Source organism: Vulpes lagopus, chromosome 3, assembly GCF_018345385.1.
Source record: "Vulpes lagopus strain Blue_001 chromosome 3, ASM1834538v1, whole genome shotgun sequence".
Classification (NCBI taxonomy): Eukaryota; Metazoa; Chordata; class Mammalia; order Carnivora; family Canidae; genus Vulpes; species Vulpes lagopus.
The window spans coordinates 97,122,018-97,141,794 of NC_054826.1; the positions used below are offsets into that span (position 1 = coordinate 97,122,018).

Below are 19,777 nucleotides of genomic sequence, written 5' to 3' on the forward strand. Positions count from 1 at the left end.
CTTGCATCTCATGGGGGTGGATTTGGCTTGGCCAGTGGTAAGCTGTCTTGCCCAGACACCCCAGCCCCCAGAGCCCATCCATCCTGCAGGCTACCCACCCACTGTCAGCAGGGCAGGTGAATTTCCTGGTGCACTGTAACCCAAGCCCCTCTCCACTCCCCCCGGGCACGGCCAGGCTCTGTTATTAATCTCAGGGCAGATCCTATGTCCAAAGCTGAGACAGCTGTCCCCACGTGCAGCTGCCCCAGGCCAGCAGGCAGACAATTTCCAGCACTACTGCCTCCTCGTCAATGGCCAGGCTGAAAATCGGGTTTTCTGCCCAACCCCTTGTTTGTGCAACTGCCTGGACCCTCATACCCGATCAGGGTTCACCGGGCTCCCTGTTCACTCCTTGGTTTGTCCCAGGTTAGAATATAGCCCTGAGCTCATGAGCTTCTGAGTGAGTTGGACTTCTTAGCCTGAGAAGTAAACACAGTGATGTCCCAATTGGTCCTGTTGCTGCTGAATCAAGAAGAGATTGTTTTACCTCACGGTCCATGCTCACTCCTGGGTGACTTGCCCCGGCAAACAAAGCCATCTAGGAGGGGGCTCTTGACCCTGAGCCCAGCTGCAGAACAAATATGTGACACAAGAATAAAGCAAGTTGAGACAGGAGCAGAGGAGAGCTGCTCACGATTGACACACAATCCAGAATGCAGCATGAGCAACCCTAGGGACCACTCCATGCTGGACCGCAAGTGCGACACAGCCCTGATTCTAATGGCTCATTTAATGCCTCCACAGGAACTGGCCACATAAAGATTCGCGGATATGTAGACTGACGCAAGTTAACAGCAAACTTGACTGTGGCCAGAGTGGGGATGGCTCCCCAGGAACCTGGCGGTTTCTGATGCCAATCTGCTGACTTCAAAGTTCTGAGCATTGGGGCTCACCCACCATAGTCCACCTTGGCTGAGCCTGCCCACCTAATCACACCTGGCAGATGTCCACCCAGTAGGAACCCACCTGGCTGGATCACCTATTTCTGGCTCTACATTGGCAGATGCCAGGGACATGGTGATAACCAAGGCAGACAATCCCAGAATCTCCTAAAGTTTCCCTGCTGGGGTGTCTCAAGATCCCAGACACTCGCAATTTTGACCCTCTGTATTCTCTGGGACACAGGTATTACTCAATCCTATCTGTCTCTGTGATTCCTCTACAAGAACATTGACAGGTGCAGAAGGATCAGAATTTGTCTACACAGCCAGCCCCCAGCCATATGAGGCAACTGGACAGCTAACACTTGAATTAGTGGGTGTGACTCTCTAAGAGTGCCACACTAGTCTGAAACGCTGCCCTCTCTTCCTTCAGAATGCTCTGGGCCACTTGGGTTTTGAGGGGAACATCATCTACCTGCGACATTTGTGTGGAAGGAAACACACACACTGAGACTCTAGGACTCTACCTCAAAACCTCAGAGAACCACCTGAAAAACCATTAAAATATATGTTTTTAATGCATGAAGGTAATTGGATATAAAACCAACATGCCCCAAATCAACAGCTTTCCTATTTGCCAGACATAAACATTTACAAATGTCAGGGAACAAAAAGAACTCATTCACGATAGCAGTAAAAACTATAAAACGCCTGAGAAGAAATATAACAAGATCTAGATAAATGGAGCGATATACCTCGTTCCTGAAAAAACACACAATACTATAAACATCTAATTCTATGAATCCATTAAGTCAACACAGCCTAGATTAAAATCCCAACAGCATGTTTTACAGTACCAGAAAGGATAGCTATAAAATTCACCCCAAAGAAAAAATGTACAAGAACAGCTAAGACTATTTTGATAAAGATGAACAAGGAAGGAGGAACTGCTCTATCAGCTAACAAGACATACAATAAGGATACAGTAGTTAAAATAGTGTGGTTTTGGCACCAGATCAGATTAAGAGTTCAGAAAAAGGGCTGTGCTGTGTATTCAGGGAAATTTAGTATATGATAAAATTGGTATTTCAAACTACTAAGAAAAGGTGGATTATACAATAGAAGCATGAGGGGAGGTTTGGGGGGGGGAAACTAAAATTAAGTCCCTGCCTCACAGCTACATAAAAACTTGGGTGGGAAGGCCATGCTCTTACTATGGCTCTTCATGTGAGGCTGGGTCTTACTAGGCTTTTGAGGCTCCAAGCCACTTTCAGTATTAACACTGTTTGAAATGCAGGACTAACCCAACTCTCCAAGGACCCAAATGTCTGATCCGCTTTTCCTTTTCCATTTCTGTTTGTAAATGGGCTAAATACTGACCCACACTTGGGATGCCTGGGTGGCTCAGCAGTTGAGCATCTGCCTTCAGCTCAGGGCGTGATCCCAAAGTCCTGGGATCAAGTTCCGCATCAAACTCCCTGCATGGCTCAGGGGTTAAGCACCTCCCTTCAGCCAGGGGAATGATCCTGGAGTCCCAGAATCGAGTCCCACATCGGGCTTCCCACATGGAGCCTGCTTCTCCCGCTTCCTATGTCTCTGCCTCTCTCTCTCTCTCTCTCTCTCTCTCTCGTGAATAAATAAATAAAATTTTAAAAAATAAAATAATAATAATGACACACACACACAAAGATGTCCTCATCCTAATCCCTGGAACCTGTAAATCTGTTATTTTACATGGTTAAAGGGACTTTGTGGGTGTGATTAAATTAAGGGTCTTGAGGTGGAGATGTGATCCTGGACGATCCGTGTGGGCCCAACCTCATCACCAGAGTCCTTATGAGATGGAGTGCAAGAAGATCAGAGTCAAAGAGAGAGATGCTACAAAGAGAGGCTGGAGGGTGCCCTTTGAAGATGGACAAAGAAGCTATACCTTGACAGATAGTCAAGGAATGCAGGCAACCCTCAGATGCTGGAAAAAGCAAGGAAATGGATTCTTCCTTCTAGCCTCCAGAAGGACCAGTCCTACAAATCCCTTTCAGCCCAGTGAGACCCATTTTGGACTTCTGACCTCAAGAACAATAAGGTAATAAACCTGTGTTGCTTTAAGCCACAAAGTCTGTAGTCATTTGTTACAGCAGCAGTAGAGAGCTAATACAGTTTCCAAAGCAGTTAGTCCTTTGCTGGATACTCTGCATAACCCAGGGACTCTCTCAGAACCTGGATATGGCACCAAACATGACAGACAGGACCCCTGCTCTCAGAAAACTCAGTCTCAATGTAGACAACTCTTAAGTAATTATCTTAGCTTTTTTTTAAAAAAAAAAAAAAAAAAGATTTTATTTATTTATACATGAGAGGCACACAGAGAGAGGCAGAGACACAGGCAGAGGGAGAAGCAGGCTCCATGTGGGGAGCCCGATGTGGGATTCGACCCCAGGACCCCAGGATCACACCCTGAGCTGAAGGCACACGTTCAACCACTGCACCACCCAGGCACACCATCTCTTAAGTAATATCAAGCAATTAATTATAGGATTGACTTAGAGTTATAATGAGCTTCTAGGTCTGAGAGCAAGCTCTAAGGGCCTTTAACTAAAAGGCCTGGCCTCACTTTGGGGGATAGCAAAGTTTCCCTGAGGATGTGATACTTAGGCTGAGCTCAGGAGTTAGTTAGCTAGGCCAAGAGAAGCAGAACGCTGAAAGCAGGAAGCAGACTGAGGTTACAGGGAGCTGGATGAGCAGAGGACCCAGAGAGGCAAAAGAGCAGATTAGGGGGTCTCCCCAGCAAGCTCAGCTACCTTTCCAGGAAGGTGCACATACATGTTCAGGGCTCTTACATACAGAGAGCCAGAGTCTGAGCTAACTGTCATCATCAGCCATGCGACACAAGAGAGAAAAGAGCCTAGCAAACCCTGTGCAGCCTCAGGATGCATCGCTGCAGAAACGGTGGGTGCCCGGACAGGCTGAGCCCTCTCAAATCCAGAGAGTCAGCCGTGTGGCCAAGTCAATCACAGAGGCTCAGGAAGAGGAAAGTGCTGATTCCCCCAAATAAGCCCTTCCAGGGCAGCAGGAATGACAAAAATGTCAGATGCCAGAGGCAACTGGCCAGGGCGAAGACAGCTGGAGCCAAATCAGAAGGAAACTGCCACTTTCTGAGCAGAGGCTTCCCCATTGAGACGGTGCTCGCAGGCCCTGGCGCCTCCGGGGCCCCACAGGGCCAGCGGGGTCAGTGGACAGGACAGCCCGGGTGGCCCGGCTCCAGAGCCTGCTCCCTAGGGAAGCCAGAAGCTTAAGCCTTGTGCAGGGGCTCCGAGCAGGAAAGACCCTCTGCAGGGCCTCCGGAGGGGCAGGGACTGGGGGACTTCTCAGCAAATGCTGCACACTCCCTGCCCTTCCAAAATGAGGAAGGGGGTAGGAGGACCAGATACTTTCAAACAGAGACAAAATGCTTGGGCTGGCAGCTGCAGCCAATCATGGGTGCGAGCAACACACACACACACACACACACACACACACACACACGGAGTAAACACCCATCTTCCTGCAAGCGTTGGACCTCCCCCTCCACCCACCTCCCGTAGTCTTGCTCAGAGAGGTGGATGTTGTCAGGTAGAGCCCTTGTCAATGGGCAGGAACGTGCCGGAGTAATAACTAGTCTGCATCTAACAAACCCACTTCCTCATTCAATCCCACCCAATCCTATTAGGTTCATGTTACCCCAGAGGCGTCGAGTCAATGAGAAGAAGGGCTGGCTCAGCTGTGGGTCCTCCAATCAGGCACGATAGGCTCAAAGAAGCCCTGTCTCCCCACCTGGGTGGCTCAGTAGTTGCGTGTCTGCTCAGGGCGTGATCCTGAGGTCCTGAGATCGAGTCCCACATCGGGCTCCCCACATGGCGCCTGCTTCTCCCTCTGCCTGTGTCTCTGCCTCTCTCTGTGTGTCTCTCATGAATAAATAAATAAAATAGAATCTTAAAAAAAGAAAAGAAAAGAAAAAAGAAAAGAAAAGAAAAAGCCTGTCCCCCAATCCACATTCACAGGGTCTCACTCTCTGGGATGGGAAGTTCATCAGAACTCCTGGGCCCTTGGGGATCCCTGGGTGGCTCAGCGGTTTAGCACCTGCCTTCGGCCAAGGGCATGATCCTGGAGTCCAGGGATCGAGTTCCGCATCAGGCTCCCTGCATGGAGCCTGCTTCTACCTCTGCCTGTGTCTCTGCCTCTCTGTGTGTGTGTACGTCTCTCATGAATAAATAAATAAACTCTTATAGAAAAAAACTCCTGGGCCCTCTGATTTCACCATGGGCATCTCAGACCCCCCTCTCCGACCCCAGCTGAGGTTCAGCTGGAGTGTGGCCTTGAAAACCCCAGCAGGGTCCTCAGGGATTCAAGAGACAACAGGACCCTTACTCCCGTATTTCCCTGGTCCCCGGAGCACCAGGGTGGGCCACTGCAGGGGGAGTCTGGGAGAAATGCCCCTGGTGAGATTTCTCAAGACCAGCGCCCGAAGGGCGAAGGGTGCTATAAACCACTGACACAGTAAATCTGACCCACTAGGCCAGCGTTTTCCAGAGCGTATCTTCTGGAACACCATCCAAACCAAACGCTCCTCAGAAAAAGAGGTGAGTGGCCTCAATGTCTGTGAAACCACGTTTCCCAGGCTTTGCAAGGCCCCCCAGCACCCGGTTCAATCTGGGAAAGCCTTCATCATTGAAACGAGCCATGGAAAGTGCTTCCTAGGTTTTGTTCTAAGCACCTTGTGAACATCAGCTCCTGGAAGCTGATCAGATGAAGTTTAAAGGACCTAAACGATCAATCGGATGAAGAACGATCAATGAAAAATAATCGGATGAAGAAAATACGACCATCATCCCCATTTTGCAGATGAGGAAAGGTCAGATGACTCAGCCAGGGCCACCCAGACCCCGGATTCACACCCTCCTTCCTTATCAGGGAAATTCACTTCCCAAACTGGTTCTCCTAACTGCCATTAACCGCTGGCAGGACAAGCTCCAGAAACCTCACTACAGGCCTTGGGGAGCTGGCAAAGGTCAGCAGGCCAGCGAAGGTCAGCAGTCTGTAGCCACCTCTGGCCTTTATGCAGAACACTCTGGAGCCAGCTGCAGGGGAAGTGGAGGAGAGGCTCAGGAGCAGGGAATCCCTGGGAGCCTCAGCGGTCTAGCGGCCCGCCTTCAGCCAAGGGCGTGATCCTGGAGTCCAGGGATCGAGTTCCGCATCAGGCTCCCTGCGTGGAGCCTGCTTCTCCCTCTGCCTGTGTCTCTGCCTCTCTCTCATGAATAAATAAATAAATAAAATCTTTAAAAAAAAATTTTTTTAAAGGAGGTGGGAGCCCCACCTCTCCACCACCCACCCCCACCTCCCCGAGAGTTACAGAATTAACCTGGATCGAGTCCAGCTCCTCTCAAGGTGGTCTTGTAATGGGCCACCAAAGAACCATCTACACCCTGGTTTCTGGGAGGTAAGGAAAGGAAGACCAGGCAGGAAAGGCCGGGGACCCTTGACTCCTCGGGGAGGAGAACAGCGCGCCGTGTGTCTACTTCCTTAGGATCGGCTGCAGGATTCCCGAAAATCCTCTAACAGTTAGTTATTGTTACTCTATTCCCTGCCCCAGGCAGAGTTGGTCAGGGTCCAGCTCATACACTCTCGAAGCGGCAATGAAGTGTCGGACCCGTTCAAGCCAAGAGAAGCCTGGAGTAGTGTTCTTATTGCCATAGGAATTGTTTCTCTGGGAATGGATTTTAAAATAACAGACAAGCTGGGGGCGGGGGTGGGGAGGAGAGGAGATTCAGAAAACCCTGGGGCCTTGGGAAAAAGTCTCACCAGATATTTACATCGAGGTCATTCCGTGTGGTTTTTCAGGCCAAGGCCCACTTGTGCACCCATTTCTATTTCAGAGGAGGAAGCAGGACTGCATCAAGCAGGTTGCCTCCATGGCTCCTTTAAAGGCGGCTTCCAGAGCTGACCTGGTGAGGACAAGGGGCAGAGAAGGACCTCCCTCCTGGACCCCTCAGAAGGACAGAACTGCATGAGGGCAGAGGCCGCAGCCTCCATTTCCCAGAGGAGAGAGGTCAAGGTCTTTGTTCATTCATTCACTCAACAAGCAGCCACGGAATCCTGACGTGTGCAGGCCCATGGCTGCATGCCACAAAAGCCCCATGGAGGAAAAATACAAGTATTTTATAAAAATGCAAGGTGCATTGAACGCCATGCGTTGCTGACTTCTCAAAGCTGAGAAAACGCTGTGGTCTTTGCAAAGTTCCAAGGAGCAAAGCCGCCGGCTCCCAGCACCCCCCAAACACTGGGCAGGGTCAGAAGCCCTGGTCATCAACCTTCTCCTGCCCATCAGCGGTCCACCAAGTGGCCCGGAGTTGCCGACACTGTCTGTTAGCTGGCTCTCCTCCCACCAGCAAAGCTAGCATGGAGACCCACTGTGACCATGTCTAGACATAAACCCCAAACTCCTCAGGGTGGCAGAAAGAGGCTTTGCACTCAGGCTGAAAGGGCCCAGCCTGCTCAGCGCCTGCCTGATGCCCTGGATCCAGCCATTCTGAACTCACCCACACTAACACCTACATAACCACTATCATGCCTCCCAGCCCTGACACGCCGTTCTGTCCACCCAGAACACCCTCCCGTCACTGCCGATAACACTCCCGTTTATCCTACAAGACCCACGTCAAAAGTGACTCCCTGGGAAGTGTTCAGCATGCAGCCCCGATCCATCCACCAGGCCAATGCTTCCCACAGTATGGAGTCCGGGACACCAGCCTGACATAGTGCTCCCCAGAAAAGGGTGCCATGACCTCGTGTGTTTGTGAAACACCTCATCCTCACAACCTCTGCAAGGTACATGACACAGTACCCAGTCACCAGACAAAACAGAGTGTTTCCTAACATGTTTATCTAAGCACTGTATGGACTCATTTAAACTTTGGAACAACCTTACGAAGTATACACTGTAATCCTCATTTTACAGAGGATAAAACTGAGGCACAAGATACCCAAACTCCCTTAGACAACTGCCAACATCCCTTGCCCACCTACCCCACTCAGCACACATCACGCTTGCTCAGGGGTCAGCCAGCCCTAACCAGTCTCTAAGGCCCCACTGATCACCATTCATACAATAGGTACTCAATAGTAGCTCCTTGGAGGTAAGGCGCCAGGAATCCTGTGATCCAGTCACAGAGACAAGGCCTCCCAGATGTGATCATTCCCTCCCAGAGCTTGCAGAGGGCCTGTTGCGCATGCCTTCGGGCAGCCTGCTCTGGCCAGGGGTGGGGGTGTGGGCAGGGCTGGCTTAGGCACTCTTGTCCCAGGTAGGCTGCTCAGGGCCACAATAGGGAGCAAACAGGTAGGAAAAATGATTCCATCTGCAGGGAAAGAAAATAGGAAGTGAGTTCTCAGGGCGAAAACCACAATCACAGATCCAAGAGGCCCAGGGAGCTGCCTGCAGAGCAGCGAGTTCAGTCCTGGAAAGCTTCCTGAAGGAAGCAGCTTTGTGGCTGCCCTATAAGACAGTGGAGTAAAGTCTGGGGGCGGTGTTCCGGGTTAAGAGGAGACACATCAAGGACTCAGCTAGGCTGAAACAATAAGAAAGAGAGTTCAGAATCAGAGCAGAGGCAGGAGAGCCAAGTCTCGAAGGGGGATGGGTAGGGGGTGGAGGCAGCAAGGAGCCCCCCACATTCCCCCAGGGCACAGGGTCTCCCAGGCAGGTCTTAACCCAGAGGGGCTGTGGAATCAATTTTCTGAGTCTTGGCAAGCACTTTTTTTATGAACTCGATAGAATACAATAAAAAAGAGAGTATCACATATGGTAACAGTAAGTATTACTCTGTGAAACTTGTTTCAGATGCACGAGTGTGCATGCGCAGCAGGCATTCTCAGTCACCATATAAAAGGTATTTCTTCTTCTGGGTCTTGATGAAAGAATCTGAAAAGACTGTTCCCTACGCAGTGCTTCTTAAACCTGGCTGCATGATAAACCACCTGGGGAGGCCACTAAAACACAGACCTTGGGCCCCAGACTTCCTGAATCATGGATAGGCCCAGATGGGCCTTGATTCTTTCATCTCCCAGGTTCATCTTGATGAGCCAGACAGCAGCCTGCAGCTCTGGGGACACCACACCTTAAGCACCGGAGCAAAACAGGCTATGTAATTTGTGGGGCACAGTGGAAGAGGAAAATGTGGGGCCCCTCATTCCAGAAGCTGGGGAAATGTTCTGGAAAAGGTACTGAGTTACAAAGCTTTCCCCCCTTCTTCTGAGACCTCCCTCACAGGTGGGTGATGGAGGTCCCCAAGTCTCATGGGGGATAAAATGCAGGTGTAGCAGGGAGGAAACTGGAAGGGAACATTCAGACACAGCCTAATGTGGTCATTGTGATGGAGTCTTTTTGATCAGGGACATTGGGGGAAGGGCCATCTAACTCTCAAAGACGGGGGTATACATGTGGAAACTTACTCCACTTCTCCCCAGAGGAAACGTGTACACAGAACAGGTTTTTCTTTTTCTTTTTCCTTCTTTTTAAAAATATTTTATTTATTTATTTATTCATGAGAGACACAGAGAGAGAGAGGCAGAGACATAAGCAGAGGGAGAAGCAGACTCCCCAGGGGAAGCCCATTGCGGGACTCTATCCCGGAACTCCCAGGATCACGCCCTGTGCCAAAGGCAGACACTCAACCATTGAACCACCTAAGTATCCCAGAACTGTCTTAAATCTAAGCAAGAGGAGCCCCACTCTCAGCTCTGTGCTTTCCAGGGCTTGCATCCAGCCTCCGGCTGGCCACACCCTTCCCCACAGGCAAGGAGGCTGTGGGGTAGAGGGCACATGATCCTCAAGACCACAGCCACCCTTGTAGACCAAGTGCAGGTACCTTGGGGCCTGGGATTCCCTCCCCAACAGCTGGACACACTCAGGCATGAGGTAGGACTAACGCTTGTTGCAGTTGTTAGGGCAAGGTGGGAGGTACCAGGCTAGACTACAGTGTCCACAGCGTGTGCATGAGGCCCCACCAGGGGCAAGGTGTCAGATGGAACAAGAAGGGAAGTCAACAATAGCGCTCCCTGCGCTGCCCAATTCCAGCCTAAAACTCTAGGAGTCTGAGTTCTAAACATGAGCCTGACTCCCCGACCCAGTCATTAGGAGGGTAGGTTTGTCAAGGTCAATGATGGAACAGATTTTATTTAGTATTTAGACAATATTTGGACATATGATGTATGGGCTCCATCTGTACCCTTACCACAGACTCTGCAAATGTGAGGGATGGGCCAAACTTGTAGGTGGTATAGGCTGCGGAAGTCTACTCTCATTCCCACAAGGCCACTTAGCCCAGAATTACTAAACTGGCTATTCAAAATGTACCCCAAGGGGGTGCCTGGGTGGCTCAGTCTGTTAAGTGTCCAATTCTTGGTTTCAGCTCAGATCATGATCTCAGGGTCCTGGGATCAAGCCCAACATCGGGCTCTGCACTTACCAGGGAGTCTGCAAGAGATTGTCTCCCTCTCCCGCTCTCTCTGCTCCTCTCCTGCTCATGCACTCTCTCTCCTATATATATATATATTTTTTTTTACATACATAAATATATATAATATATAAAATATATATAATATGTATATAAAATAAAGATTTTATTTATTTATTCAAAAGAGGCAGAGACATAGGCAGAGGGAGAAACAGAATCCCTACAGGGAGCCTGATGAGGGATTCAATCCCAGGACCCCGGGATCACGACTTGAGCCAAAGGCAGACACTCAACCACTAAGCCACCCAGGTGCCCCCCTCTCTCTAAAATAAATAAATAATACATTTTTTAAAATGTACCCCAAGAAAAAATTGTTGATAAGGATGCCAAATGTTATAACTCCTATGCCAGGAAGTTCTACACTATCAGAATTATGCACACATTTGCTGTTTAACCCAGGAAACCCACTCGTAACAATGGACCCTAAAGATCAATTTGCAAAACTACAAAATGAATAGTGCACAATGACATATCATGGGGGCATTATGCATGACACAAATGGTTAAAACAACACAATGTCAATCAGTGAAGGGCTGAATAAACTATGTCATTCACACCATGCACAACTACGGAGCCATAAAAAGGAACACAGGAGAAATCGGGCATTCTAAGAGGGATGGTGGTGATGCTCACACACTGTAATTGTAGTTCATACCACTAAACTGTACACTTCAAGATGGTTAAGATGGTAAATTTTATGTAATGTGTTCCTTTACCACAGTTTTTTAAACTGAGTGAAAAATGAACACAGAAGATATCTCCACATGGAAAATATCTATGCTGTAGAGCAATCACCAGAGCCCACCAAAGTAGTAGCAAAAAGCCAAGTGCAGAACAATGCAACTGGTACACCACCCTTGCATGAGGGAGGAGGAAGTTATACATACGCATCCGCATGCACACACAAATGCTTACATTTGCAGAAAGGAACAATGGAAAGATAAACCAATTCAAAATATGACTATCTACAAAAGTAAGGGAGAAATCAGACAAGTATTCCAATAATTAAATGAAAAAAAAAAAATGTCAGGGACACCTGGGCAGCTCAGTCGGTTAAACACCTAGCTCTTGGTTTCAGCTCAGGTCATGATCTCTGGGTCCGGGAATTGAGCCCTGCATTGGACTCCATGCTCCCCCTCCCTCCCCCTCTGCTCCTCCCAGCTCTCTCTCTCCCTAATTAATTAATTAATTAATTAATTATTCAAAAAAGAAAAAAAGAAATGTCAGGATTCGATTAGGACAAGTTCGCAGCCCTTAATGAATGAGCAATGAAGACAATGATCATCAAAACCTGCTGATGTCACAAGAGAAAGAGAAACCACCAGATGTAGTGTGACTCTTGATATGATTGTTGGCAGAACACTACAAAAAAAAAAAAAAAAGAATACTACACAACCAACAAGGGACTTTTGCCAAAATAATCATAAGGGGAAGGAGGAGGAGAAGGAACCAAAACCCACTCAAACCTCTATTTAATTTCCAGTATTTTGGAAATATTGAGGACAGAGGAACATGTTAACAGGCACCATAATCAACACTACCCTTGAAGAAGGAAAACTCTACCAGGCAAAGAAATTGCAAAGAGAAGAGGAAACCAGTAGACAGTGGTGTTTTGGTGAAACAGCCAGCTTTCCAGGAAAAGAAAAGTCATGTCTTCCCAAATTAGCTCAGGCCACCACCTATAAAATACCATAGACTGGTGGCTTAAAAGATACTTATTTTTCACAGATATGGAGATGGGCAAGTCCAAGATCAGAGTGCCAGCAGATTTAGTGCCTGGTGAGAGCCCTCTTTCTGGCTTGCCAGTGGCCACCTGCTCTCTGTGTCTTCACGTAGCAGACAAAGAGAGAGAGCTCGTGCCTGGGTTTCTCTTCCCTTTCTTACAAGGACAGCAATGCCATTATGAGGACCCCAACCTTACAACCTCATCTAAACCTAATTACCGCCCCAAGGTCTACCTCCAAATGTCATCATATTGGGGGTAGGACTTTGACATACCCCAATGTGGGACTCAGTTAAAGGACCCCAGGATCACAACCTGAGCCAAAGGCAGATGCTTAACCAAAAGCCACCTAAGTACCCCTGGGATATAGTTTAAAATGCTCCATATGGGGGTGCCCAGCTCGCTCAGTTGGTAGAACATGAGACTCTTCATCTCAGGGTTGTGAATTTGAGCCCCATGTTGGGCATGAAGCCTACTTAAGAAATAAATAAATAAAACAAAATGCTCTACACACGCAAACAGAATGTGTGTGTTGGAGGACAGAGGGGAGTAGGATAAGTGTGGCAAAGTGCATAGTTAACAAAGCCCACTCAGAGTACAAGGGGGTTTATTTTGCTCTCTACTTGGGTATAGGTTTACAACATCTGCAGAAAAAAAATATTTTTTTAAGATTTTTATTTATTTATGAGAGACAAAGAAAGAGAGGCAGAGACACAGGTAGAGGGAGGAGAAGTAGGCTCCATGCAAGGAGCCCAATGTGGGACTCGATCCCAGGAATCTGGGATTACACCCTGAGCTAAAGGCAGACGCTCAACCACTGAGCCACCCACGCATCCCAGAAAAAAGGTTTTATATGTTGCATTTTTAAATGTCTCCCAAATCAAAATTTTTCAAGTCCAGAGAGAACAGTGGTTCCAAGTGGGTGTGATTTGGCCCCCAGGGGACATTTGGCAGTGTCTGGAGACACTTATGGTTGTTTCAGTTGGGGGCATGGGTGTGCCCCCAACTGGGTATTCAGTCGGGAGAGACCAGGGATGTTGCTGGACACCCTGCAATGCCCAGGACAGCTGCATGACAAAGGGTTACCCAGTCCTTGGTGTCAAGGGTACCGAGGATGAGAAACCTTGAGACAGAGGTGAGAAGAGTGTTCTAGGTGCTCATGGGAGAGCATTCCAAACAAATCAAACAGCAGATGCAAAGAAACAGAAATAACTAACACAGTATAGCTGGCATAGAAGACAAAAGTTGGGCTTTAAAAAGGCAGCCTTTGTATGAGATGCTGGAGAGAGTGGATTTTATCATTAAGGCCAAGGATGCAAATATATCATACGTGCCTCCACTTCCCTGTCCCTCAGGCACAGAGACATCACTCAGTGCTCTTGGTACTCCTCACAGAGCCCAGACTCTACCTCAGAATCCTTCTTAACCCACTGGCCTGGGCAGCTCCTACCAGTGACTAAGAGTTGACCTAAGAATTGAAACCTGTGTGCCAAGCTGATGCAGGCGATGGTGAGCCACCATAGGGAATCAGAGGAGAGTGGCCTCTACTGCAGCTGAGAGAGGTCCACTGGGCAGTGGTGCAGAGGAGAAAGACGGATCCTTATAGAACTAAAATGCCACCCACCCTCCCAGACAGGGGCTAAGTTGGTCACGGACCAGGCTACACAGCCTCAGCATCATAGGGCTGGCATGTACGATGCCCCATCACCAGGTACCCGGGCAGAGAGGCAGGAAGCCCCGATGCCAGACCCCATCACCACTACCAATGAGCAACAGCTTTGCTAAAGCAGATCGACAACTCTCCTGACCCTCCATAGAAGGCTGGAGGGTCCCCCAGGGGCCTTTCTGGGCATCTGAGAGACAAGGTCAAGGGGACAGGAAGTTGAAGGTAGGAAGGCCACCAAGATGGGACAAGCAGAAGGCTAAGAGAAGACAGAGTGAGCAAAGGAAGGGTCAGCCAGGTGAGCGAGGGGTGGGATGGAAGAGCCTGAGTCCAGAATTTATGGCACTGACATATTGAGGTGTGAGGAGGTTCCTCCTGGGAAGTGAAAGCCTGGCAAGGCACAAGGCCAAGGACAGTGGCTAAGGTGCAAGAGGGGGGCAGGGCAGAGGGCGACTAGAGTAACATGGGGTAGTGGTGATCAACACACCTGGACATCCAGGTGCCCAGAATAATGGCAGAATGGGGGAGGGGTGCAAAGGGAGTGGGCAGCCTTGAGAGAGCGTGGTAAGGTTGACAAGACCACCCAGGTACAGCCACAAGGATGGAACAAGCCACCAGCTGGTAGGGTGTAGGAGGAACTATTACTCACACAGTAGAATCAGCACTGTCCAAGGTGTGACCTGAAAAGAAAGCAGCTAGCACACCCAGATGATCTGCAGGAAGAGCTGATCAGTGGGGCTGCAGGGTGAGGGGCAGCCTACGGCACAGAAGGCCAGAGGGCCAGAGGATGGCCGTGGGAGCAGGCCTGTGCATGTGGTTAAGCAGCTCAGAATCTGTCCTGACCACAGTGAGAACAATCGAATGACGTGGATCTGTTTTTTGCAAACCCAGCATTTCTGTGCACTCCTCCAGCTCTTGGTGTCTTGCACGTGGGGGCTCCCAGCAAGCCTCATGCCCAGCATCCTGGGCTCCATGTTATCCTCATCGTGCAGACCAGGACACAGACTCAGGGAGGTTAGGTTACATGTGCAAGCCTATGTCGTGAATTATGGGCAGAGCCCAAAGCCCCCACCACGCCGAGGTGGGAGGAGCAGTGGCCCTTAGACTGGCCCTGCCCCAGGCCGGGGGTCCTGCTCTAGCCTCCTCTAGCCGTGCCCCTCCCACCAGATGACGAGGCTGTGGGGCCAAGAGGATATGCCCATCCGGGCCATCCTTCCAGGCAGACCCCACAGCCAACATGCCCCCTTCTAGGTCAAGGAGCTTGGAGTGAACTTGGAATGAACTTGGACATGCAGCTTGAGGAGTCCATAAGCCTGTGCGTAAAGCCCCTCACAGTGTGGGAGGAATCCACCATAGAGGGTGGGCCAAAGCCAGCCCTCCCCCACCACCATTTTCCAGAACAGAAATCTAAGGCATCTATGAATTCCTCATTGACCCGGCTTTCCAGGTCACTGAGAAGGTACACTCACCAAGGCTGGTGGACAGAACCCACTCACCTAACCATCCGCTAGACTGAGTCATAGCAGGTAGACATTTAGCCCTACAGTGTGTGAGCTCCATGTGTTCTCATGCCTCGGCACTATACAAGGGTAAGTGCTTTCTGGAATGAGCACTCTTCTTCAGGGGAGAAGCAAAAACCAGCTTTGTCCTATGTCCCCTGCCCCACAAAACCACTCTCTGGACATACTCATTCCTTTCTCTGCTGAAATCTGGGCAGGTCCCACATATCTTCTGGTTTCTCCTACTCAGAAGACCACATCCACTCCAAAAATTAATATTAAAGCTTTATCTCTTGGGATGCCTGGGTGGCTCAGTGGTTGAGTGTCTGCCTTCCGCTCAGGTCATGATCCCGGGATCCAGGATCGAGTCCCACATCGGGCTCCCTGCGTGCAGCCTGCTTCTCCCTCTGCCTGTGTCTCTGCCTCTCTCTCAGTGTCTCTCATGAATAAATAAATAAAATCTTTTAAATAAATAAATAAAGCTTTCTCTTTTATCTAAATTAAAAACTTCTTCCTCCAGACGTGTAACACGGATAAGGCTAGAACCCCTTGTCTGGTCTCACTCCTTATGCCTTGATCACTCGCTGCTTCTCTGGCCCCTTTAGGGTTGGATAAAGAACAGAGGTGAGGAGGAGACAACAGACAAGAACCCCCAGTAAATATCTGTGGCAGAGAAGGGAGGGAGACAAGGAGGCAAGGAGAAAGGGAAGTGGGTGAAATTTGCATACTTTAAAGAGTTTCACAAATGTATTAGGCTTACTAGGGTGGAATGGAAAAACTGGGGCAGGGGATTAGGGGCTCTGTTTTCAGTGCAGGCCTGCAGGTAGATTAATGCTGCATTTCCCTTCAGGTTTGATTTGGCATCTGAACAGCTCTATGGCTGGCAAAAATCATTAGTGGCTCACATGCAGGGCTGCTAGACCAGACCTCTGAGGAAGTGGGGTCCTTTTTTTTTTTTTTTTAACCAAAATTACTTAAATAGACAGATCCACCCTGGGCTTCAGACAGAGGTGATCAGATCAGAACATCCTGGGTTAGGCAAGATGTCCACAAGCACATGTCAGACCCAGTTGCCCTGCCCAGAGGCATGGGCATAAGCAAGTACACACGCGCACTCACACACACATGTGTGCACACTGGTGCACGCAGAGGAAAGAGAACACAAACCACATCCAAAAATCAGATGCCAACAGGAGCAATACCGTGAAATAAAGGAAGACTTTCAAGAAGTCTTTCAAGATTTGTCAAGAAACAGCTCTGTCATTTGGCCCATCCACGGAGACCAAGCCACTGTAAACACGCATACAGAGCCAAAGCAGAGGCCAGGGCTGTGAGGGGCACTGCGCCAAACGCTGTCTCCAAGTCCTCTGCTTCTGGGGCTTTTGAACTTCGAGGATGCAGGGCACCTGTGACTGACCGTCCATGAGACACAGAAGCGGGTGACATCAGGCCAGCTCAAGCTTGCAATGCCCATGCTGGGGCTGTGCCTAGCAACGTTCAGTTATGCTCCGGAGCATCAATCTCAAGCATCTGGAACCTGCCCCAAGCCTCCTTAACATCCCCTAGTATCCTATTTGGGAATCCATTTTCCCAGATTTATCCAGATCCTACCTAATTTACCTTCTCCCAGCAACCATCCTTGGCAAGAGTTCTGGAAGATGACCACAATTGTTTGGACCTCTTTTTATTTATGCTAAAACAATCCCTTCCAAGTTTCTGTGGTGGTCCCCAAGCTCCAGCCCACCAAACACTAGAACACCAGTCCCCATTCACTCAGTTTCCCCGTCGACTTCACCTCTGGCTGTTCTCAGCATGCGGGTTCCACCCTGCAGGAGCCTTTTTTAGTTTTCCTTCCCACACCTTTTAATTACAGATATAGTACATGAATATGTGCTCCTTGTAAGAGATGCTAACAAGACACCAGTAGAGGGAGGGAAAAAATGAAAGTCCACCCACCTCACCGCCCTCTGCCCTCCAGCCTCGGGTCTCTCCATATAGATCACTGCAGGAAATGTTTGCCCACGAGCTTTTTTTCCTGGGCATTGAAATACCCATAAATCCGAGTGTTTTTTCATGAATGAGATCACGTTATACATATTCTACAACTTGAAAAGTTTATTTTTTCAGACTATTCTCATATGGAAGTGTGCAGAGGCCACACTACTGTGGGTGTTTGGAGAATACTACTAATAGAAGCCATGGGTAAGTATTTCCAAACAAAATCAGGGAAGTAAAATTGTATGCAAAGTTTTCCAGAAGCACTTTTTTTTTTTTTTTTTTTTTTTTGCTTTTCTGAGTCTCGCCTTACCCAGCCATTAAGTGTACAGCCCGCCCAGCACAAAACATCCCAGTTTCCCGGGGCCCTAAGACATTGCCAGGATTCATCTTGGTAGCTCACTCGGGTTTGGTAAATAAATACCAGGAAGGAGAAAGAACTGGGACCTGTCTCTTGCCTTCCTCCCTAATAATCAGCAGAGAGGCGCGGCAGAAAGCACAGGTTTTGGAGAAAGCAGGCAGAAGAAGGTCAGTCCTGAGTTGCCACAAACTTGGGGACCTCCCTCTGGGGCTCAACGTCCGCACTTCAAGGAAAGATAATGCTGTAACGGATCCCCCTGGAGTGGTTTTAGGATCAAAAGGCGTGGGGAGTCCCGGTGAATGCACGTTGTGTGCTGCAGGGAGCTCTTACAGCCGCGTGAGTTTTAATTATTAAATGAGGAAAAGCTAGATTCGAGGGGGCTGCGCAAACCGGGCGTTGGGCAACTTTTGCTCGCGTGCTTAAGCATCGTTTTCGCGTTTTGCGGGGGAGGGGGGCTCAACCGCGCGGTGGGGAGGCGCCGGCCCAACCGTCCCGGGGATGGCCAGGGCGCCACCTGCCGGCAGAGGAGGAAGCGCCGGCGCGTCCCGGCACCTCGGGCGCCGCGACCCCGCGCCTCCTCCCGCCCCGCCGCGGGTCCATCCGAGCCGAGCCGGGGTCCGGGTCCCCGGGCGGCTGGGGGAGGCGCAGCCGAGGCTCCTCCGCGTCCCCGGCCCCCCAGACGGGACAGAGTCGTCCCTCGGGCGTCCCCGCGCAGCCGGCAGGAGAGGCGGGAGACCCGGGCGCTCGGCCTCGGCAACCCGGGAACCTGCTCCCCAACACAAAGCCGCGGCCGCGCAGGTGAGCCCGGCGGAGCCACGTGAGCCGGGAAACACGCGGGGACCGAGCCACGGTCGCCCCCGCCGCGCGCCGCCGCCGCAGGTCCCGGCGCCGGGAGCCGGAGGGGCGAAGGCTGGGAGCGCAAAGAAAGGAAGAGACGCGGTGGGCGCGGCCGGAGACCGCCGCCCGGGCCCGACCGCCCGGATCCGCGGGGCCGCGCAGCCCCCGCCGGCCCGCACCGCCAGCGCCCGGCGCCCAGCGCCCGCCCAGCCCCCCGGCCCCCCGGCCCCGCGCCACTCACCGGCGGCTCCCGTAGCCGCTGCCGGGGGAGCCGGCGCCCGGCTCGGGGTAGCCGTGCTGCTGCAGGGCTGCGGCCGGGAAGGGGTACAGGAAGCCGGTGGCCAGCGCCGACCCGCAGAGGCAGCAGCACGCCCAGGGCAGGAGGAGAGCCAGCTTCATCTTGCGCAGCCGCCCGGGGAGCCGGAGCCCGGGCGCGAGGACAGGCGGGAGCGCAGCCGCGGCCGGACCGGACCCGCGGCCCCCGCCGAAGGCAGAGCGGGGGAGCCGGCGAGCGAGCGGAGCCCGGCGACGGCTTGGAAGTTTCTGGGGGGCGCCCACGCCTCTCCGGGGCCGCCTTTTCAAATTCGGCGAGGTGGGCTCTGCGCCGTCAAAGGGGGCGTGGGGCTTTTTCATTAACCCTCGGCGGTCCGCGGCCGAGGAGGCGCCGGTGGCTGGCGCGGGGTCCGGGAGCCGCGCGCCCGGGAACCTGCCCCGGCCCCTGCGGCCGCGCGCACACGGGAGCCCTGTGGGAGCTTCCCAGCCAAGCCGCGTTCGGTCCGCAGACGCTCGTGGGGCGTCCGCTGCACCTGCCCGAAGCTTTTTACTCCCCACCACACTGCCCTCTGTATTAGGGGGCACCGTTCCCATTTATCAGAGCTGGAAACCGAGGCTCACGAGAAGTAGGCCGGAAAATAACACGATCCTGGCCCAAGGCCCTTTGGACCAAACTATTGACCGCCCAGGCTCGCCTCGAATCCTCTTCCTGTTCACCTCCACCCTCTACCTGGATAGCTGTCTCTCCGAGGTGAGCCCAGAAGGAGGAAAGGGCTGGATTTGGCGTGAGAAGTTGTCCCTGGAGTCACCGGGTTCATGAGGCATCGGATCTGAAAAGTAACTGATGGGGGGCGTGGGGGGAGATCTAATACAATCCCGCCTTTTAGAGATGGTTCAGCGGAGTCCCAGATCCCAACCTGGCCCCAAGTTGGTCTTTTCTGGACTGCAGGACCCCCACAGCAGT

General features: G+C 51.2%; 1 protein-coding gene across 2 annotated transcripts in view; it reads right to left on the bottom strand.

Moving 5' to 3' along the window:
• COL26A1 (collagen type XXVI alpha 1 chain) overlaps positions 1-19,477 on the bottom strand; it is a 164,230-nt gene extending 144,753 nt beyond the window's left edge. For both annotated transcript variants that reach the window (XM_041746900.1, XM_041746899.1), the window contains exon 1: positions 18,782-19,477. In XM_041746900.1, the coding sequence (XP_041602834.1) occupies positions 18,782-19,407 (626 nt within the window). In that variant the 5' untranslated portion in view covers positions 19,408-19,477. The remainder of the gene's footprint in view (positions 1-18,781) is intronic.
• Positions 19,478-19,777: the final 300 nt, after the last annotated feature.